This window comes from Hippichthys cyanospilos, chromosome 15 (genome assembly GCF_059441005.1).
Source record: "Hippichthys cyanospilos isolate Australia breed blue-spotted pipefish chromosome 15, RoL_Hcya_1.0, whole genome shotgun sequence".
NCBI lineage: Eukaryota > Metazoa > Chordata > Actinopteri > Syngnathiformes > Syngnathidae > Hippichthys > Hippichthys cyanospilos.
In genome coordinates, this window is record NC_142383.1 from 15,746,899 (window position 1) to 15,765,507 (window position 18,609).

The 18,609-nt window shown below is 37.1% G+C and overlaps 1 protein-coding gene across 2 annotated transcripts in view; it reads left to right on the forward strand.

Moving 5' to 3' along the window:
* The first annotated feature begins 5,431 nt into the window (after window positions 1–5,431).
* LOC148411887 (protein FAM222A) overlaps window positions 5,432–18,609 on the forward strand; it is a 34,888-nt gene continuing 21,710 nt past the window's right edge. The window contains exons 1-2 of one of the 2 annotated variants that reach the window (XM_088434204.1): window positions 5,432–5,720; window positions 18,422–18,593. In XM_088434204.1, the coding sequence (XP_088290330.1) occupies window positions 18,461–18,593 (133 nt within the window). In that variant the 5' untranslated portion in view covers window positions 5,432–5,720; window positions 18,422–18,460. The remainder of the gene's footprint in view (window positions 5,721–18,421; window positions 18,594–18,609) is intronic. The other variant, XM_088434205.1, reaches the window with a different exon arrangement.

The window sequence follows — 18,609 nt, forward strand, 5'->3', positions numbered from 1 at the left end:
CCTCTTCTTCTTCATCATCATAAGCGCCATCCTGGTGACTCTACGCACACTGTGGACATTTTCGTACACTTGTCCGGCATAAAAAAAAAATAATAATTATAATGCTCGTCTAATTCCTTTGTTCGCCCATTTTGTTGTGCCTGACGACTTGACACAGCGGCTAATAGCATTAGCCACCTAGCCAAATGTGCGGCGAAAAGGAAGTTCGTGTTTTTCGATCATATCCGATGTTCTTGGGTATTTTCGCATAAAGGTCCCGTGAATTTAATAGTTCATTAATGTAGTCGCGATGGCGTTTAATCGCAACTATCGAGAAGAAATAATTCGAAACTCCCTCCTTTTCATCGGCAAGAAAAATTTCCCATGATCCTCTCGGGTAGAAGCCTTGAGTCGTTGCCGTAGGAACGCGAGATATGGTGACGTCACAATGAGTCGTTTACTGGCTGAACGTGCTCATTATTTTGGAAGAAATCAAAGTTTTTAATGAGTTTTATAACGAGATTAAACAAAAAATTCTTTCAATTACATATTTGGACAATAAAAAGGCTAAAAAAACAATAGAGATATGCAATTCGTTTTTATATACATTACAGTTTTTATATACGTATTTATATACATTCTTGTACCACAAGAATGTTTATTTTTTCTACCTTTTTATGTTTATTCTTTGAGATTCATTTTGTCTGTATTATTCTTTATATACTTCTTCTTACATTTTTATCATTTCTTCATCATTTCTTACATTACGTTCTTACATTTCTTACCATGCATTGGAATTATTCCAATAAATAGTGTTCAATAAAGTTAAATATTTTGATTGCAAAACTGCAGATAAACGTTGTTTTTTTTCAAAAGCATTAAGGTTTTCGATGTCTAAGAAGTCTTATATAAACGATCTGAGAATATATATTATTTTAACGTGTTTTTTTCTTGTATTTGTTAATCTCGTCAACAATGTGATTCAATATAGATAGATAGATAGATAGATAGATAGATAGATAGATAGATAGATAGATAGATAGATAGATCATAAACCATATCATAAACCAACAGAATAGTACAGTACTGAATTTCAATTCAATTGCAAGAAATGTGTAGCACTAGCGCATATTTGCCAATAGGGGGCACTGCAACCTTTCATATTGAAGAGCACTTTTCTATATGTAAAGCAACATTTTAAAACTAATTTTCATGCCTTTTTTTTAAGACATCAGTGCTCCGACTTATCTTTACGCAATATCTCTTTTTCATCATAACAGCTTTGGTGAGAACTACCATATGAAAAAAAAAAAGAAGCCCAAGAGATTTTCTACTGTTCTATAATGAGTTCATTTTCTCATGGCTGCCAGGTGCAGATGAAGCTCTATTTTGCTGTCACCAACAGGTTCACCGCTGTGCTCATAAGTAGACAAGAAGATAATAAAATAAAATAAAAAGATATTAATCAGTCATCCGTGCTTTATTTTACTACTGCTTTCGTTAATCTCTTTGAAATGCTACAGGTTGATACTTAACTAATGTTGACAGTTGACTTTGAGTTGAATTTGTGCATTATTCACATTGGCAAAACGTTACCTTAATCAGGATGCCATGTTTAGAAATTAGTCGGGGCGCAAAGGACGTGTAACTTCAAAAAAGTTTGAGGTGGACTTCCTTTTTTAATATGTTGGTAGAATATAAATTAAGCACACTGTAAAAAAAAAAAAAATAAAGAAAAAAGAAAGAAATAATGTTGTTTTTACCGTAAAATACTTACTATGAAATTACGATAACACATTTTCTGCATTTACGGTAAAAATTTGAATTGATACTGTTGATTTTACAATTACAAAATTGACTGTGTCCAATTTTTTAAATGAAGAAAATGTGTATCCGTAATTTAACGCAGCAAAATCCATTCATTTTTATCAGTTTCACAGTTGTGCAGGGCTCAATTTTCTGAGCTAGGTCATGTGGTGTTTGCAAGCTGAGCCGCGATTGGTTGTTACCCGACGGTGACGTCATTTTTTTGCTGACAGCATGAGTCAAAATGGCCGCCCCCTGAGAGGGGTAAAAACGTGTATTTTGCTACTCAAATCATAATAAAAATATTTAGAGGTGGGCCTGCATTGAACATATTATTGTAGAGAACATTTTTTGATTGCTTTCCCCTTTTAATGACTTTTTTTTTTCATTGTAGAGGGCAGTTTTTCAAATCAAAATGGCTGACTTCCTGTTCAATTTCGTATAGTCCTCGTGAGTTTTTTTTTTTAGTTTGTCCTGCACACTGCACTTTATTATTTAATTTGTCAAAAATGGCCAAACCAAAATGGCAAAATGACTTTTTTTTTCCGTTGTAGAGGGCAGTTTTTCAAACCAAAATGGCTGACTTCCTGTTCAGTTTCGTATAGTCCTCATGAGATTTTTTTTTAGTTTGTCCTGCACATTGCACTTTATTATTTAATTTGTCAAAAATGGCCAAACCAAAATGGCAAAATGACTTTTTTTTTTCCCATTGTAGAGGGCAGTTTTTCAAACCAAAATGGCTGACTTCCTGTTCAATTTCGTATAGTCCTCATGAGATTTTTTTTAGTTTGTCCTGCACAATGCACTTTATTATTTAATTTGTCAAAAATGGCCAAACCAAAATGGCAATTAGTCATGTTGTTTTTTTCTCTGTTATTAAACTTCTGCGGATATAATAATAATAAAAAAAAAGCATTCCAAGTTTTCCTGATGGAACGAATTCCATTTCAAGCGACATTTTCTTTTTTCTTTTCTTGTCCGTCCACGGTCCTTCCTGACTTATTGAGATTGCTCGCGGCGAGGCGGCAAGACGTAAAGTCACGTGCGCCCGAGCGGAAAAGCTGTACAACAACAACAACGTGCAATTAAGCGGGAGAACAATTCCCAATGTTGCGCTTTCAATATAGGAAAGACGAGTTGGCATGGTAACCCGCTTAGCCATCCGCAGGTCTATTCATATATGGCGGTGACACTTGGGGGAGCTGTCAAGAAACAATTTAATCATGTCTCACACGGCGGTGGGTCAGAATGTCTGTCTTGTTGGAAAAACAACGCGGAGCCCTAGTGGAAAGCTCATCCCGCATCGGTCCCGGCTGTTTTCAAAGCGTCTGGAAAATGGACGTTATCCTCAAATGGCCTTAAAGTTACACGCTTTTAATTCCTGGAGGTCATTCATATAATTGGCCGCTCCTCCTTTTATTTGGATCTATTCATAAACATAAACTTGTGGTCGCCAACGCCTTGTATCGTTATTTCGTGAAAACTAGTCCTTCCTGCTCTCCTGTCCTGGAGACATTCTCACATGCTGTAATCATTCTGCGTTTATCGAGACAATAACAGTCTCTTGTTCGTAAAGAACATTCAGTCCGGTACTTATGCAAAATGCTAAGATTGAAAGGGTAGTTTGGGGAAAATGAACGAGTTGTACGGCGATTGGGAGTGAATGATTTAATAGGATGAGAAAAATGTAAAAAAAAAAAAAAAAAGTGAAAAAAAAATGTATATAAATATAAATATATAAATATATAAATATATATAAATATATATATATAATATATATATATATATATATATATATATATATATATATATATATATATATATATATATAAATATATATATTTTTTTTTTTTACATTTTTCTCATCCTAGAAGTTAATAGGAAAAAATATGAGTTAATATATAAATATATATATATATATATATATATATATATATATATATATATATATATATATATATATATATGTATATATTATTTTTTTTTCCACATTTTTCTCATCCAATGAGTTAATAGGAAAAAAATATGAGTTAATATATAAATATATATCTTTTTCCACATTTTTACTTTTTTTTATATTTTTCTCTTCTCTCTCTCTCTCTCTCTCTCTCTCTCTCTCTCTCTCTATATATATATATATATATATATATATATATATATATATATATATATATATATATATATATATATATGTTTGTGTGTGTGTGTGTGTGTGTGTGTGTATGCAGGTGTCTCTTGCTTAGGTTAAGGGGTACTTGGCAAAAAAAAAAAAAATCACAAAGGGCACGACGAAAAAAAGTTTGAGAATCACTCCTGGCGAGGATAAAGAATATATGCCTTTGAAAAGAGTTAAATTATTTGTTCCACATAATATCTTTTCGAATGTAGTTGCATATTTATAACATATTTGCACTTCACTAAAATAAAACCCTGACTACTGATGCTAATGCTAGCCTGTCAAAGGCCTTTTGTGTCGCTAGTTAGCATGAAGCTAAGATAAATATCATGCGCATTGCATCTACATATAACTTAATCATTGCCAGTCAAGTAAAACTGAATCTTTGACGTCTCTAGTCGTCAATGGCAGTGAATGAGTTTTAATGGCCTTTTCAATGTTTTTATTGTTTTGTTTTGTTTTTTTACTCTTCTCTTTTACCAGGTAACAAATACATCCAGGAAACAAAGTTAAAGGAGAACAGCAAGCGTCGCCTGCCGGCTGCGTCCGAAAGGAGGCAGGTTCAACAGGGGTATTGATTTTCTCATTTATCCCTCAACAAGAAAGCAAACAAGAATGTTATGTATGGGGCAATTTCAAGGCCGGGCGTGGTGACTGGCCAGAAAGGAAGGTCCTCCGGTTGCCTGGCAACCTTGCGGCCAGGACAAAAATTCAAGGTAGTCCATCACACGGTTTATTCCCTGTGCGCAAGTTGAACAAAATAGATTTTGTTTCAAGTGCAACAAAGAGCTTTTTGATTTGGGGGTTTTCATATCTTCATCATCATCAAATTTCATGCTTGCTGAGAAACGGCCTGGGTTTCTTTTCAAACTATGAACAAATGAATTGGAAGATAAAGCAAATGCTTGCTAAATTGTGTTATAGTGACTGTTTTGCAAAACTTTATTTTGTTACACTTTATACGGATGTGCATTGTCATTGGTGATGGAATTTTCCCGCAGAAAAGCCATCAAGCTTTAAATTGATGGCAGAGCTTCCTGTTTTAAGTTTATTTCGCCTGATAAAATATTGAAAACATGTTGAGGAGCGCAACCAATTAAATAAGTCACCAAACAAGCCTTCTGTTTTACCGACAAAACTTAGAAGCCACAAGCTTGGTCTTACGAGACTAAGCATAAATGCTTAAAAGTTTCCTAAAATGATTTTTGGCAAAAGAAGCGGGGTCCCCTTCACTCGCAAAGACGAACAACCATTGATTCGCACGGTCTTAAATCACAAACTTTTGCCCGTTTATTTTCCCGATTATCGCGTCCTTCCCCTTTAAGCGTTTCCGCGAAACAGCAACGTGCTCGGTTTGACAGAATCGACGTCACAGCTTTGGACCCGCCTTTTCCGTTTTCCGATTGGTCGAAGCGTGGGAATATCCGCGGAGGCAGCGTTGATTGATTGGCTCCGGGGGACGGAGCCGGTTAGGCTAGAGAGCCGGACTGCGCTCATCATTTCCCCTCAGCGACGTCTCTACGAGCGGGCGGAACCGCCGCGACGACACCGGCGCTGCCTTAGCGGAGCAGCAAGAAACCGGACTAGCAGAAGCAATAAAAACAAAAACAAACAAACAAAAAAAGGGGATTTAAATCGTCGTGGTTAATACGCTGATGAGTTCAATGGCATCGCGGAATCTGCGAGAAGGACTACACTGGGAATTCCCAGCAGCAAGCCGCGGAGAAGATAAACAAGCCGCATGAGAAGAGAAAACTCTGTAAGAAAAACCCGTTTATGCATGACGACATATTAGCGATTTGATAAAAGCCTAGCATGTGTTTAATGTTGATTTATGAGCGCTATCTGATTTAATGTTGATCGTAAATTTGAAGCTGCACGTATTTTATTGTCATGTGGCAGGAGAGTATTTGCATTTAGACTCTATCTAAATGGGTCTTGGGGGGTGAGCAACCTATGGTCTGAGGGTCCACACAGGGTCCGCTCTGGTTTTTAAATCCGGCCCACTGAGTATTAAGCGATCAAGAGGAGTGTGGATTAATAAAATCTTTTTTGTTGTTGTTAATTGTATCGTAACTGCAAAATTATTTTTATTCAGTTACTTTTTTGTTGTATACAAATAAAATTATCGGGTAATATTTTGTTTTATTTTGTTATTCCTTTTTTATTGTATTGTCTTAAATAATATATTTTTTTTACTCTTAGTAATGAAATAAAAAAAAAAAACTGATGTAATGTCGTACTGCATAGTTTGTTAATTGAAATGTATTTAAATGTGTATTTTTTCATTAGTTGTTTTTTTTACATAAAAAATAACTACCTATTAGTAAAATAACAATTTAATCTAGGTTTCTATTTATTTATTTCAAATATTTGTCAGTTTTCTTTCATTTGTCTCATCAAAATAGAAACAAATGTGTAGTAAAAATGTAAATATATTCAGTATAACAGCAAGATAACTATTTAAAATATTTAATATTGATGATAAAAAATTGGATTATTTTCAATTTTAAAATTCTAAAATAAACATTTGATTTTATGTATGTGACATTTTCTATTTATTTTGGGGGTTGGAGTTATATAAAATTGCAAATAGTCATTTTGGGCATTTAAAATTAAGAATAGTAATAAAAAAAATGTATTATGTTGAATAATGGCCTAATAAATTTACTGCTTCTTTTGTATTTTCAGTATTATTCTACTAAATTGACATATGACAATATATAAAATGTATACATGTATAAAAACATGTAAATATACATTGAATGTTTGGTAAATCATATAAATAGTGATTATTCATTTAATAATGACTTCGCATATCTCTTTTTTTCCCCCCCTTAACTTTTATCCGCGTAAACTCGGACCCTGTGTTCAGCCATCAAAAAACGTGTCCCTGTAGCTTTAAAGTTGGCCCCAGCCCCGATCTTGCCTGTCAGCACCACTGGTCCATACCGTGCATGTGTGCACGACGGCCGCCGCTTTTGTGCCCCCATTGAAAGGCGCCTCATGTGTCAGCAGCATCTCCGTGGATCCGGGAAGCACTTTGAAGTGTTTTTATCACGGCCCCATTCAGCAACCCCCCCCCCCCCCCCCCCCCCTTTCACTCAAAGCGCTTTTCCGCGTCCATTGTGTGCAGGCCGGAGGTGGCGTGCTCGCACTTTGCCTCCTGCACAGGATGGAAGCTTGGCCTGGAGGCGCTCAAGGAAAAAGGGGGCGCCTTTTTTATTTTTTTTTTAAAGGATGATTACTGGCCAGGTGTGAAATCCTATCCTGTTTATTGGCGGCAGAGGTGGGGTGTCGCCCGGGCTAAGGGAGAAACTGCAATTTAGTGGGATTACAGGGCTGGTTTGTCACCTTTTAGGGAAACGTGTTCAGGATGTGACTAACAGCGATGTTGTTACCATAAAAGCTTTCAGAGTTTACGTTGACTTTTGTCTAGTTAGGCTAGCGCTTCTCGATTATATTTTGCAAAGGCCCCTCGGAAAGAGAAAACTTTTGTTAGCGCACCCCCATGCTGGCTATACGTATGAATATTATCTATAAAAAATGTCTACCTAAAACCGGATCCCTTTTAACATTGACAAAAAAAACTCTTTCAACGTTAAGTCTTTCAGTGCCATGGACGAGAATTCTCGTCTTTTCAAATAGCAGTAAAAATAACAAATATGTTTTTTTATGGAGGGTAGCTGACACCCTTGACTAGTGCTTTTCAATTGAGCACTGTAGTGATAACTGTGACCATTGGATGGCAGTGTTTCCACAATTATAACACAGCTATTACCTACATGCTATCCTAAGGAATGGAAATCAATCATTCATATGTTAGCGCCCATGTTTACATAGACATAGCATGCAATATTCTGCCGCCCTTGAAAGATGAGTGAAAATGCTAAATATACTAGGCACCCTCAAGGTTGCCTTTTCCGATAACGCTTGGCACCGAAACTTATTTTTTACAGTGTTTACACAGGTTACAGGTTAGTCTAAAACAGAAAAAAATAAGCCAAGAGCATCAATGTGCCTGAAATTAAAAAAATAGAAAAGGTGCCAACCTCTATTTTATCGCAATTGCATTTCTCCCCCTTATAGTACTTAAAAGTTTTTTAAATCGTTGAAAAACAGTTTCAGACTTGATTCCCTTGACTTAGGAGGTTTTTGATATACGTCACTATATGTCAGTTTTGATTTGTCCTGAGGTATGAGCAACATTTGCGATACAAGTGTTGGTATAAGTATATATTAGAGATGGGCATGTACCGCTACAAACTATCCGTATCGGACCGATACTTGTTTTTTTTTTTTTTTGCGGTGTCGGTGCTTGGTATTGGTGACCACTCCCGGTACGAGTATCGATCTGAAAAACGGCGATATCAAACATTTCTAATCTTGATCAAAATAAGTATGCATTATTATTATCGGCTCCCATTGTTGAGACCGCCTCACGTTAAGGTTCCCTTTTCCAATGGCGGCCGGCGCTCGCGGTGGGGTCGCTTAGCGATGCCCGCCCCTGCGTGATCACCTTTTAACTGCCATGTGCAATTAGAAGTGGGCTGCCATCTTTTGAAATGTGTCTAATCAGTCTTTTCTTTCCAGGGACGGGCAAACAGGGGTTAAGGGTGGGAGGTTAAGGAGCAGGGGAGGCCCCCGCGGGTCACCGGGGGAGGGAGGGACGGGACCGCCAGGCTTATTTAGAGTCGGGCTAATCTTTGTTTTGGCTTGCGTGCCGGTGCCCCCGCCATTACTTCAAATTAATAATCCGGCCTGTCAAATTACAAGCGAAGGCATCGCTGTTTTGCCACTCGCTCGTGGAGCCCCGCCCCCTTTTGCCTGGTTCGCAGGGCGGGTCGGTGACCCAGTTAGCCACCCCACCGCCCCCTTCGGAACGTTGGGCGAGGTTATCATAAGGTTATCGCCCACGGGGAGCATTACATCCACGGGCTGCAAGGATTTTAATGATTTGAGGGAATCGTTGACCTTTCGCAGAGAGACAGTAAACTGGAAGAGGCCTGAGGACAGACAAAGACGCATTTATTATTATTTGTGGTCAGAGCTGGGCGATAAAATGAAACCCGGTTGTTGTTGTTGTTTTTTTTTCACAGCAATGCCGTTTTAATCCACCTTTGCTTGGACATCACTAATGACAAATTTCAAAACAACTTTTGCTTCTTGTCTTTACCCTGGAAAAATTCGCGTAGCTTACAGCGGTTCAAGTTTGCAAAACATTACTGACAAGCTAACCGATACACACGGTTTTAAAAGCCACGTATATTTTGAACACAAAAGGTGAAGCAATACATGTAGACAGATATCAAAATGAACCCTTGGAGTCACACGTAAAATCCTGATTAGTGCTAAAGTCGGCGAGTGAATTACACAAATTGATTAGTTTACATTAATGGACAGTTTATATATTTCATTCCAACAGACGTAAAATTCTATTTGTTTATAACTGTAAATGTAGTACACTTTTAAAGCAATTCACCATATGGTGGCTCTCCAAACAGCCTCACATTTTTTTGAAAATGGAATCAGTTGAACTAAAGAATGGAGCAGTTAATTCTATAGCTACGCTAGCTAGCTAGCTATATTGGAATATATACATCTTTTAAAATACCTCATTGCTTTTTTATTTTAAGAAGATTTTTTGTATCAAAAGTATTAGTGTTTTCAGTGGTTGGTCTTGGTAGCTAGCTAGCTAGCTAGCTATATTCATAACCATCTTGAATCTTGAAGAAAAGTAGCATCTTCAACTGAAAGTAATTTAATATGTTCCCAGCTTTGTTGTAAACTCACATTTTGTTTTTTGTTTTTTTTCCAAAACTGAATCAATTGAACTGGAGCTAGCTAGCTAGCTACAGTATATTGGAATATATACATCTTTAAAAATAGGTGGGGTTTTTTTAGAGTATTTTTTTTCAGTGCTTGGTATTGGTGTCTAGCTATATTGGAATATATATGTGTTTAAAATAGGTCATTGTTTTTTTGTTTTTGGAAGATTGTTGTATCAAAAGTATTAGTAGTGTCATTGCTTGGTATTGGTAGCTAGCTAGCTAGCTACAGTAGCTAGCAAGCAGGGGAGACGTTCCCTCCAGGCCTATAAATTTTTTGCCGTGCATGACGATGTTGTTACACATCAAAGACGGGCTTCATTGACTGTACATTTTCATCGTAACATTTGATGTGATGCTAGTTAGCTAGCGAGCTAACTACTCACGTACCATTCACAATCACCCACTTCCTGGAATCGCCATGAAAAGTAGCATCTTCAACCGAAAGTCATTTATTAAGTTCCCAACTCATATTTTTTTTTTTACCTACTCCCTCTGCGGTCTGAAGAGCACAATCAAATGGCGAGATGTTATCTGCCTGTTAAACATTTTCACCATCTGTTAGCGTTTTGAAGTCAAGGCTTTTTGCAAAGGTTGGACCGTCGTCCTTCGACAGCGAGCGCACCGGGATGAGGATAAGATAAGACCCCTTGCTGTGCGTTGCTTTTACCTTGGGTTTGGTGCGCTGGCTCGGGATAAATAAATAACACTTAATTGCTCCATTTTGGAGGAAGGGGGGGGGGGGGGGGGGTGATACTTCCATGTGCATCAATTCATCACGATTCCAATCCCCCATCCACATAAAAATAGAATTTTTGCTCTCCAAGAGTGCCAGGAAAAAAAATCTTCTGTTTCCGGTCGAAAAGCTTAGTTAGCGGTAGTCAAAAATAGTTAGCTCAACCCCGAGCTACATTTGTCCAAGTTGCTAATTCAAATTTAATGCCTCCATTTTTTTGTGTCTAATTTATCTCCGTGCGCAACGCATTTCAAATTATTGCGTGGACAGTATACGCGAAAATTACATTTGCCAGTGTGATAACTAAGTGGCGGTGATTTCCCCTAACAACCCGGGCTAAACTTAGCACTTTCGGACTCAGGGAAAGAACCTTAAGATATCCTCCGCGGAAAGGAAATAGAGAGAAATGGGCGGCTCCTCTCGGGTGCGCTGATAGCAATTATGCAAACTATTATAGAATTTAAGCAGGCCGCCTCTTATCGGCTAATCCAGAAGTAATAGATTCTATTAAAAATGTATGAGGGGTGAATCCAGCAGCTGCACCGCCGTCTATTTCAGTCGGTGCGTGTCAAGCTACTTGTCTGCTGCCTGCCATTATTAAGACAGCATCCTGCAGCGCTTCCATACATAATAAGCGATTCATTACACAATAAAAAAAAAAAAGCTTGTTATTCATCGATCGCTCATTGTTAATCGTTAACCGATTAACGCTTGGGTGATTTTTTACTAGCCTGGACTTATTATCGCCCAACTTGGGCGGACTTTGAAAGCGTCATAACGTCGTCAAATGTAAATATGGATTTACTTTCAACCCCTCAAAATGTTCAGAGGCATCAACCCTATCCAAACATGTAGAACATTTTTGGAAGGAGGAATCTACACACCCTTCATGTACGAAAAATGTAAAAATGTGATAATCGCTAAAGTAACTATTAATGAAATTGAAATAGGCATATTTATTAGGTCACATAGTATTAGAACTTTTGAAGACTTTAGCATATTGGGAGTCCAGGCTAAGACAATCATCGAAGTCAATAAAAGGCGTTCAAATGTCATAAATTGGCCGCTAGTGCCACCCGGTGGTTTTGGAGTGTCAACATAAATATTTCTATTGCGCCCAGTTCGTGAGTTAGCGTTGAAAGGATTAAGGCAAAAATTGGGGGAAATGCATGATGAAACATCGGGTTTTCAATATGCCCAAAATTGACATTTACAATTTTGAATGGCAGTAAATAAGCCCGACATGGGCTAAATTTGACATCTATACCTCTCGACCTTTCGTTTGCATGTTATGCGTATGTATGCAATATTTTAGCCTTCTAGTGTTATTTTTGTATTCTTTTCTTTTGATATCACGCATCAAAAATCTCAAAAAGCCTGAGTTGGGTCAAAATTTTCCCCAGGGGTTCACTGACCAATTAAATTAGTGATGGGTGAGAAGTACTGATACCGAGTATCAATATTGGGCCGTTACTTGAAAAACAACTGGAATAACAATTATTTTTCAACGGTGAAAAACAATGCCGGATCTGATTTCATTTACGAGCTTTTCGTGATACAAGATATCACGGTCATTTTTTTTGTCTTGAGATATGAGCATCTTATGAAATACTAGTGTTTGTAACTCTATACTCTAAGTTCATACTAGGTATGAGCGAATATCAATACCAAGTATCGGCAATGGGTCGATCTGAAAAAGAATTCAGTCAGCAAATAGACTGAATCAAAAATATAAAGAATAAAACAACGTTTTTGGCTTCTTAAAGCTTACAACAGCAAAGACATAAATTTGATTTTTGCCTTTTGGTGTAAATTTACAACAGAGAACGATTGACCAAAATGAGACACAATCGTTAAAAATGTACAATTCAGCGCAATAAAAACGTTATTCATCAAACATGTTCATCTTCCCTACTAAATTGACCTATTTTTTCTGCCTCTTTTTCTGCAGTCGAAAATTAGCATAGCACTCGAATGCTAATCCAAGCAGCAAGCGCAAAACCTCACGTCAAGCCCCTTTTTTCCCTGCCTCTTATCATCTAATCATTAACGGAGCTTCCAGAGTGAGCGTGACGCACATCTCGGATTAGCAATTAGCCGCCATATTCGCCGTGACCCCCGCAGTGTCGCCCGGGGCCTCAGGTGAGCCCGCCAGGTCAGATAGGCGTACTTCTTCCTGCATAATTTACCAGCGCTCTTTTGACCTTTCCCGACTTTGACGGATGGCGCTGCATGCTATGCTAGGCTATTACATTTTTGGGGGGTAATCGTACTGCTGAGCCAAGGGCGAAAGGGATTATTTTAACCGATGCTGCTTTGCTTGTTAGCCAAGCCCGCGTGCCAGTGAGGCCTTATCTAGTTTGTTAAAAAAAAAGACATACAGTAATCTAACTCATTCAATCCCAAAGACGTATTTTTCAGTTTTTCTTTCCAGACATTATTTTTTTTTCACATTCAATCCCAGGTATATTGACACTTTTTTTAATGTTTGGAAAAAGTAAGTTCTAAAAAATGAGTGGTACTGAGGGACTTAAGTAGTTAAGTAATCTAGTTAAGTAATCTATTACCAAAATTAAAAGCCAAATTAATAAATTGTGTAATTCATTCCTATAAAAATCTATTAAATAGTGCTAAACTGCTTGATTACTTTCGATGATAAGTTGCTAAATGAATAAACTTTGTGTACTAAAGAATCTAAATTAATCGGCACTAAAGTATTAAGTACTTGAGTGCATTCTCCTAATTAATTAATTGATTACTTTAGTGCTCCATTACTAAATCTATTAAACTTTTCAATCTTTCTTGAGGTAATTAAGTAAGTAAATTAATTTAGCCACTAAATAGCTAAACTACTTGAAGATACGGAGTGCCAAAGTAATGAATTTATATATATATATATATATATAGATTTTTTTTTTAATTCAAATTAAATTGAGAGAAAAAAAACACCTAGAATATAAGGCACAGAAAAGATATATATTATATAAAAATATAGGTATATATATATAAAAAAAAAACTCAAAATATATCTTTGGTATTCAGTGAGTTAAAATCTCAAATTTTGGTGGTGCTTGGATCGATTTAAGTGGGGCTTCGGCACCCGGGAAAAAAAATGAGCTAACCCTCGCTAGGTCTGCTGGAAAGTCCATTGTACGCGGCTCGACAATAAAAGTGGTCGGTCGCCATCCGTCGCCCGGTTCTTGCCAGGGCGCACGCTGCGGATGGCAGAACGTGCCAAGGCTGAGTGCTATTTTGGTTATCTCAGCAAAAAAAGCAATTAGGGTGTCAGCAGCTTTCTTCCCGCTACTTTGACGCCGCATTAATAGCCGGCGGGTACGTATATATTTTTTGTCATCAAAATTTACTTAACATAATACAACCTCTATTAAAAGCGCCTCCTGACCTTGTTATCGGCCCGCAAAGTGCCATCTCGTAATCCACGCCGGGAAAAAAAAAAAAATGGAAAGGACCGCCAAAGCGTCCTTATCGGAACACCGTGGGGGACAGCAGATGGACGGCAAAGCACATGGTCTTTATGGCCCCCGGTGAGCCTTCCCCGGGCCTCATTGTGCCGCTTATCCCCTCAACGGATGTCACTGGAGACGGATGAAGATTAGTCGCCCGTGCACCTTCGGGTTTCTGGGGCTTTTCCTCCTTATGCATGACGGAAGAAAAAAAGATTTAGGCTGAACTCGGGGGACCTCGAAAACGCGCCGCCGGCGAGGAAGGCTCGGAAATATAACTTCCAAAAATATTTTCTTGGAAATATACATCTGTGTTTTGGACTGAGAATGCGAAAAAAGAAAAGTAAAAAAAAAAAAAATAATCGGTTTATATGGAAAATGTGCAGCTTAATGCACATAAATTAGTATGTGTAAAATTGAGTGTATTTTATTGAAAAAAGTGTCTTTTTATTTAACTTTTTAGGTACAAAATACATTTGTATAATTTTTTTAAATGACAAAATATAATTTATTTTTGGTTTTCCTCCAAAATAGCCAACCTTTTTCTCCAAAATATACATTTTATTTTTTAAAAATATACATTTTATTTTTTAAAAATATACATTTTATTTTTTAAAAATATACATTTTATTTTTTAAAAAGGTGCTATTTTTACAGAGAAATAAACATACAAACATTGTAATTTCCAAAAAGTATTTTTTTTGGAATTCAACACATTTAAAAAAAATGTAATATTTTATTCTCATTTCAAAATTTGCAACTATCAACTTTTTTCCACAAAAATATTTTATTTTTATAAAGTGGTATTTTTTTTCTGAGGAATATAATATAACACATACTAAAACATTTATTTTTCCCATTAAATATCAGCAGCTATTTCTTGGAAATACACTCAAATATTTCTCAAAAAGTGACGATAACAAAAAATATGCATATGTATAATTTGCATTTAGATGAATCAATAAAAATATATTATTGTTTTTGCATTCAACTTATATATATATATATATATATATATATATATATATATATATATATATATATATATATATATATATATATATATATATATGCAGCATTTTTTTTATTTAATTCAGAGTGATACTGTGATAACTGAGCGGTCATGCCATGTTGAAAGTTGACATGTTTTCACCATCTGGGTGAAATTTCAGCTCCCTAGTGTCTTCTTTCAACCCAGATGTGAAACAACTTTTGAGGAAAAGATCAAAGGATTGGACGAAATACGGCACAAGGTTGAAATAAAATGTGTAAACACGCTCGGGTAGGTAAATGACGCTGAACTCGGGTGACCTCGCAGATGCGGCGGCGAAGGTTGGGGGGCGGGGCGGGGGGGCTTTGCGGGGAAGCGTGAGTACGACGCCAGACATCTGCTCTCCAACCTCTGGCATCATGTAACCGGCGCAGATTATCTGCTGATTGAAGAGGAGCCACTTGGAAGGCCTGAGCGTAATGTTATTGTAACAGGAAGAACGCCCATTGACCCTATTAGGGAGGATGTCGGAGCAAATAAGCGAGGCTGCGTTACGCGCGGGGAGCCCGCAAAAGAGTCGCGTCGCGTCATCTACTCACTTTCGTCTCTCCTTTCGATTGCTAAAGCTCACTTTGTGGAAAAAGGAATCACACTTTGGCCCGATGTTGGCCTGATTAACTCATTCGATCCCAAATACGTATTTTTACGTATTTTTTTTCCACACATTTCTACCCCAGGTATTTTTGTATATGCACGTTTTTTTTTTAATTATTTTTGCGAAAAAATTGCTTGACTGGTCAATTACTTTAGTACCTCAAGTACTCAAGTATGTCCTCAGTACTCAAGTAATCAAATAGTACTTCATTACCTAATTAAAAAAAAACAATTACTGTGGCACTTAATTACCCAAAGTAGTTGGCTATTTAGTTCTAAAGTAATCAATTATTTTAGTGCTTAGGTCCTGAAATAATTGATTATCTGTGTACTTAATTCATAGGACCCTAAGTATTCAAGTAATCAATTGGTACTTAATAAACTATTTAAAAAAAAAACAAGTATTTTGGCTTTTAGTTACCCAAAGTAATTTGCTATTCTTAGCTACCTAAAGTAATCAATTATTTTAGTACTTAGTTATTTAAAGGTCATCGATTACTGGAGTACTTAAATCATTAAGTATCAGCATTTTTTTAGTCTCTTTTAGCCAAATACTTGAATAGTATTTGAAAGAAATGTAAAAAAGTACCTGGGATTGAATGTTTGGTCTCTTAAATAACACATAAAAATATTCTTTAGGATTGAATGAGTTAAGTACTCGATGACTTTAGTACCTTAAGTACTCAAGTAATCATTTAGTATTCAATTACAGAATAAAGTACTGTGGTACTTAAATACCCAAAGTAATTGGTTATTCAGTTCTCAAAGTAATCAATTATAATACTTATTTATCTTTGAGTAATGGATTACTTGAGTACTCCATTTAGTATCAGCCATTTTTAGAGGCTCCTTTAGCTAAACACTTGAATAAAATCGGAAGAAACGTAAAGAAGTACCTGGGATTGAATGTCTCATTGGGATTGAATGCGTTAAGTATCTAGGATCGAACCTGTCAACTAAAATAACGTCAAAACACGTTTTCGGGATTGAACGAGTTAATCGGGGGTGGGCGATGCTTGGGCAATGCTAGTTAGCATGAAGCGCTAACGTTACCGTTGCTTTTCCGATGCGATGTTTAACACTTGCTGGCGCTTTGCAAATATTTATTCATCGGATTTTAGATGGCAAAATGTCATCGCTCGTAACGTTTGACGCCATTTACGTTTTCGCTTCAATTATAACGACCACGCTGTTGTATCACCCGCCCTCTTCCTCATTCCCTGTCCCCCGGTTTGAAATGATGGCCAGAATGAAACATTCGCGTCTCATTGTCTGCCAGTAAAAGGGAATTCCCTGGAGCTAGCCTTTCCCCGTCTTGTTGCCTTCCCCTTTCCTGGCACTCCCTAATGGAGGCCTTGTTTGGACATTTCAACATGGAGTCTTTGGTCCCTTTGGACGTTAAAGGTGATCACTTGGAAGTGAATTTGTCGGCAAGGTTCCGCGTGGGGGTGGGGGGAAGCAACTCCACCCGGATTTCGTCTCACTACACTGAGAAACGTCATTATCATAAAAGTTGTACCCCAGGGTACCCCTGAGCCATGAGAAAAAAAGTTTCCAATATAATATCAAATAAGTAAATAACTTTTTTCTCATGATTTGAGCCCTGCGGCTTATAGTCCGGTATGACTTTATGTGATTTGTTAAGTTTCCAATATAATATCAAATAAGTAAATAACTTTTTTCTCATGATTTGAACCCTGCGGCTTATAGTCCAGTATGACTTTATGTGATTTGTTAAGTTTCCAATATAATATCAAATAAGTAAATAACTTTTTTCTCATGATTTGAGCCCTGCGGCTTATAGTCCAGAATGACTTTATGTGATTTTTGTTTTTTTTGCTAGCTAGAGGCAGTCCACCAGTAAAACAAATGCGTGAATCTATCTGTCATTTTGTGAAAAAAAAACAATGAAATAGAGTTGAAAAGATGACTTTCAAAAATATAGTCTTATGGAAATAAATATGATGTATAAAATGAAAAAGAACCGGGTTAAACCTTTATGACTTTTTTTTCAAATAAAGTACTCACTTTTTTCTCATGATTTGAACCCTGCGGCTTATAGTCCAGTAGGACTTTGTGATTTTTTTTTTTTTTGCTAGCTAGAGGCAGTCCACCAGTAAAACAAATGTGTGTATCTATCTGTCATTTTGTGAAAAAACGATGAAATAGAGTTGAAAAGATGACTTTCAAAAATATAGTCTTACGGAAATAAATATGTATACAATGAATAAGAACCTGGTTAAACATTTATGACGTTTAATGTATTTGTGATCATCATTTGTGTACATCTATGCAAGAGAGAAGGGCATTCCGAAATTGTGAAGCATTTTACTTTTCAACTTTGTGTGTGAGCCAGGCTAACAGCGAAGATGGATGACCTAAAAAATAAATATTAGTTGAAATTCAGACCCTGAAGGAAGATCCACTTAGCCAGAAAAAAACATTTGCAGGCTAGCCTATTATGAGCGGAACCACACACACACAAAAAAAAACAACCTCGAAGACACAAATGAAAAAACATAGGAGGTCTTATTTGAATTTTAAACTTTAGGGCAATCATCAACAATCCCTGCCAATGACGGCGATTGACGTCAATGAACGCCATTTGAACGCCTTAACTGGGCCGGCAGTAAACAATCACATTGCACACCCCCAACCAGCAAAAAGGTTGGACATGTGGTGGCCACACAAACAACATCCCCCGTTGTCCTATAAAAAAAAAACAAAAAAAAAACATTTGACCAAGATTCCCGGTGTTAAGATGTGGAATGTTTTTCTACCCCCCAGCAGGTCCGCCCAGGCTGTGTGCAGCCTTGAAGCGCCGTCATGCTGGCCTGCATTCAAAGGCGGCAGAACCTGTCGTCGCAGCATTTGACCTGCGTGCCTAAAAGCCTGGATGTCCTGACGCCATCTTTGCTGCTCCCCGCGCTGCCACCGCCGCAGCCACGCACCCTTAAAGGTGAGTCCGAAGGAAA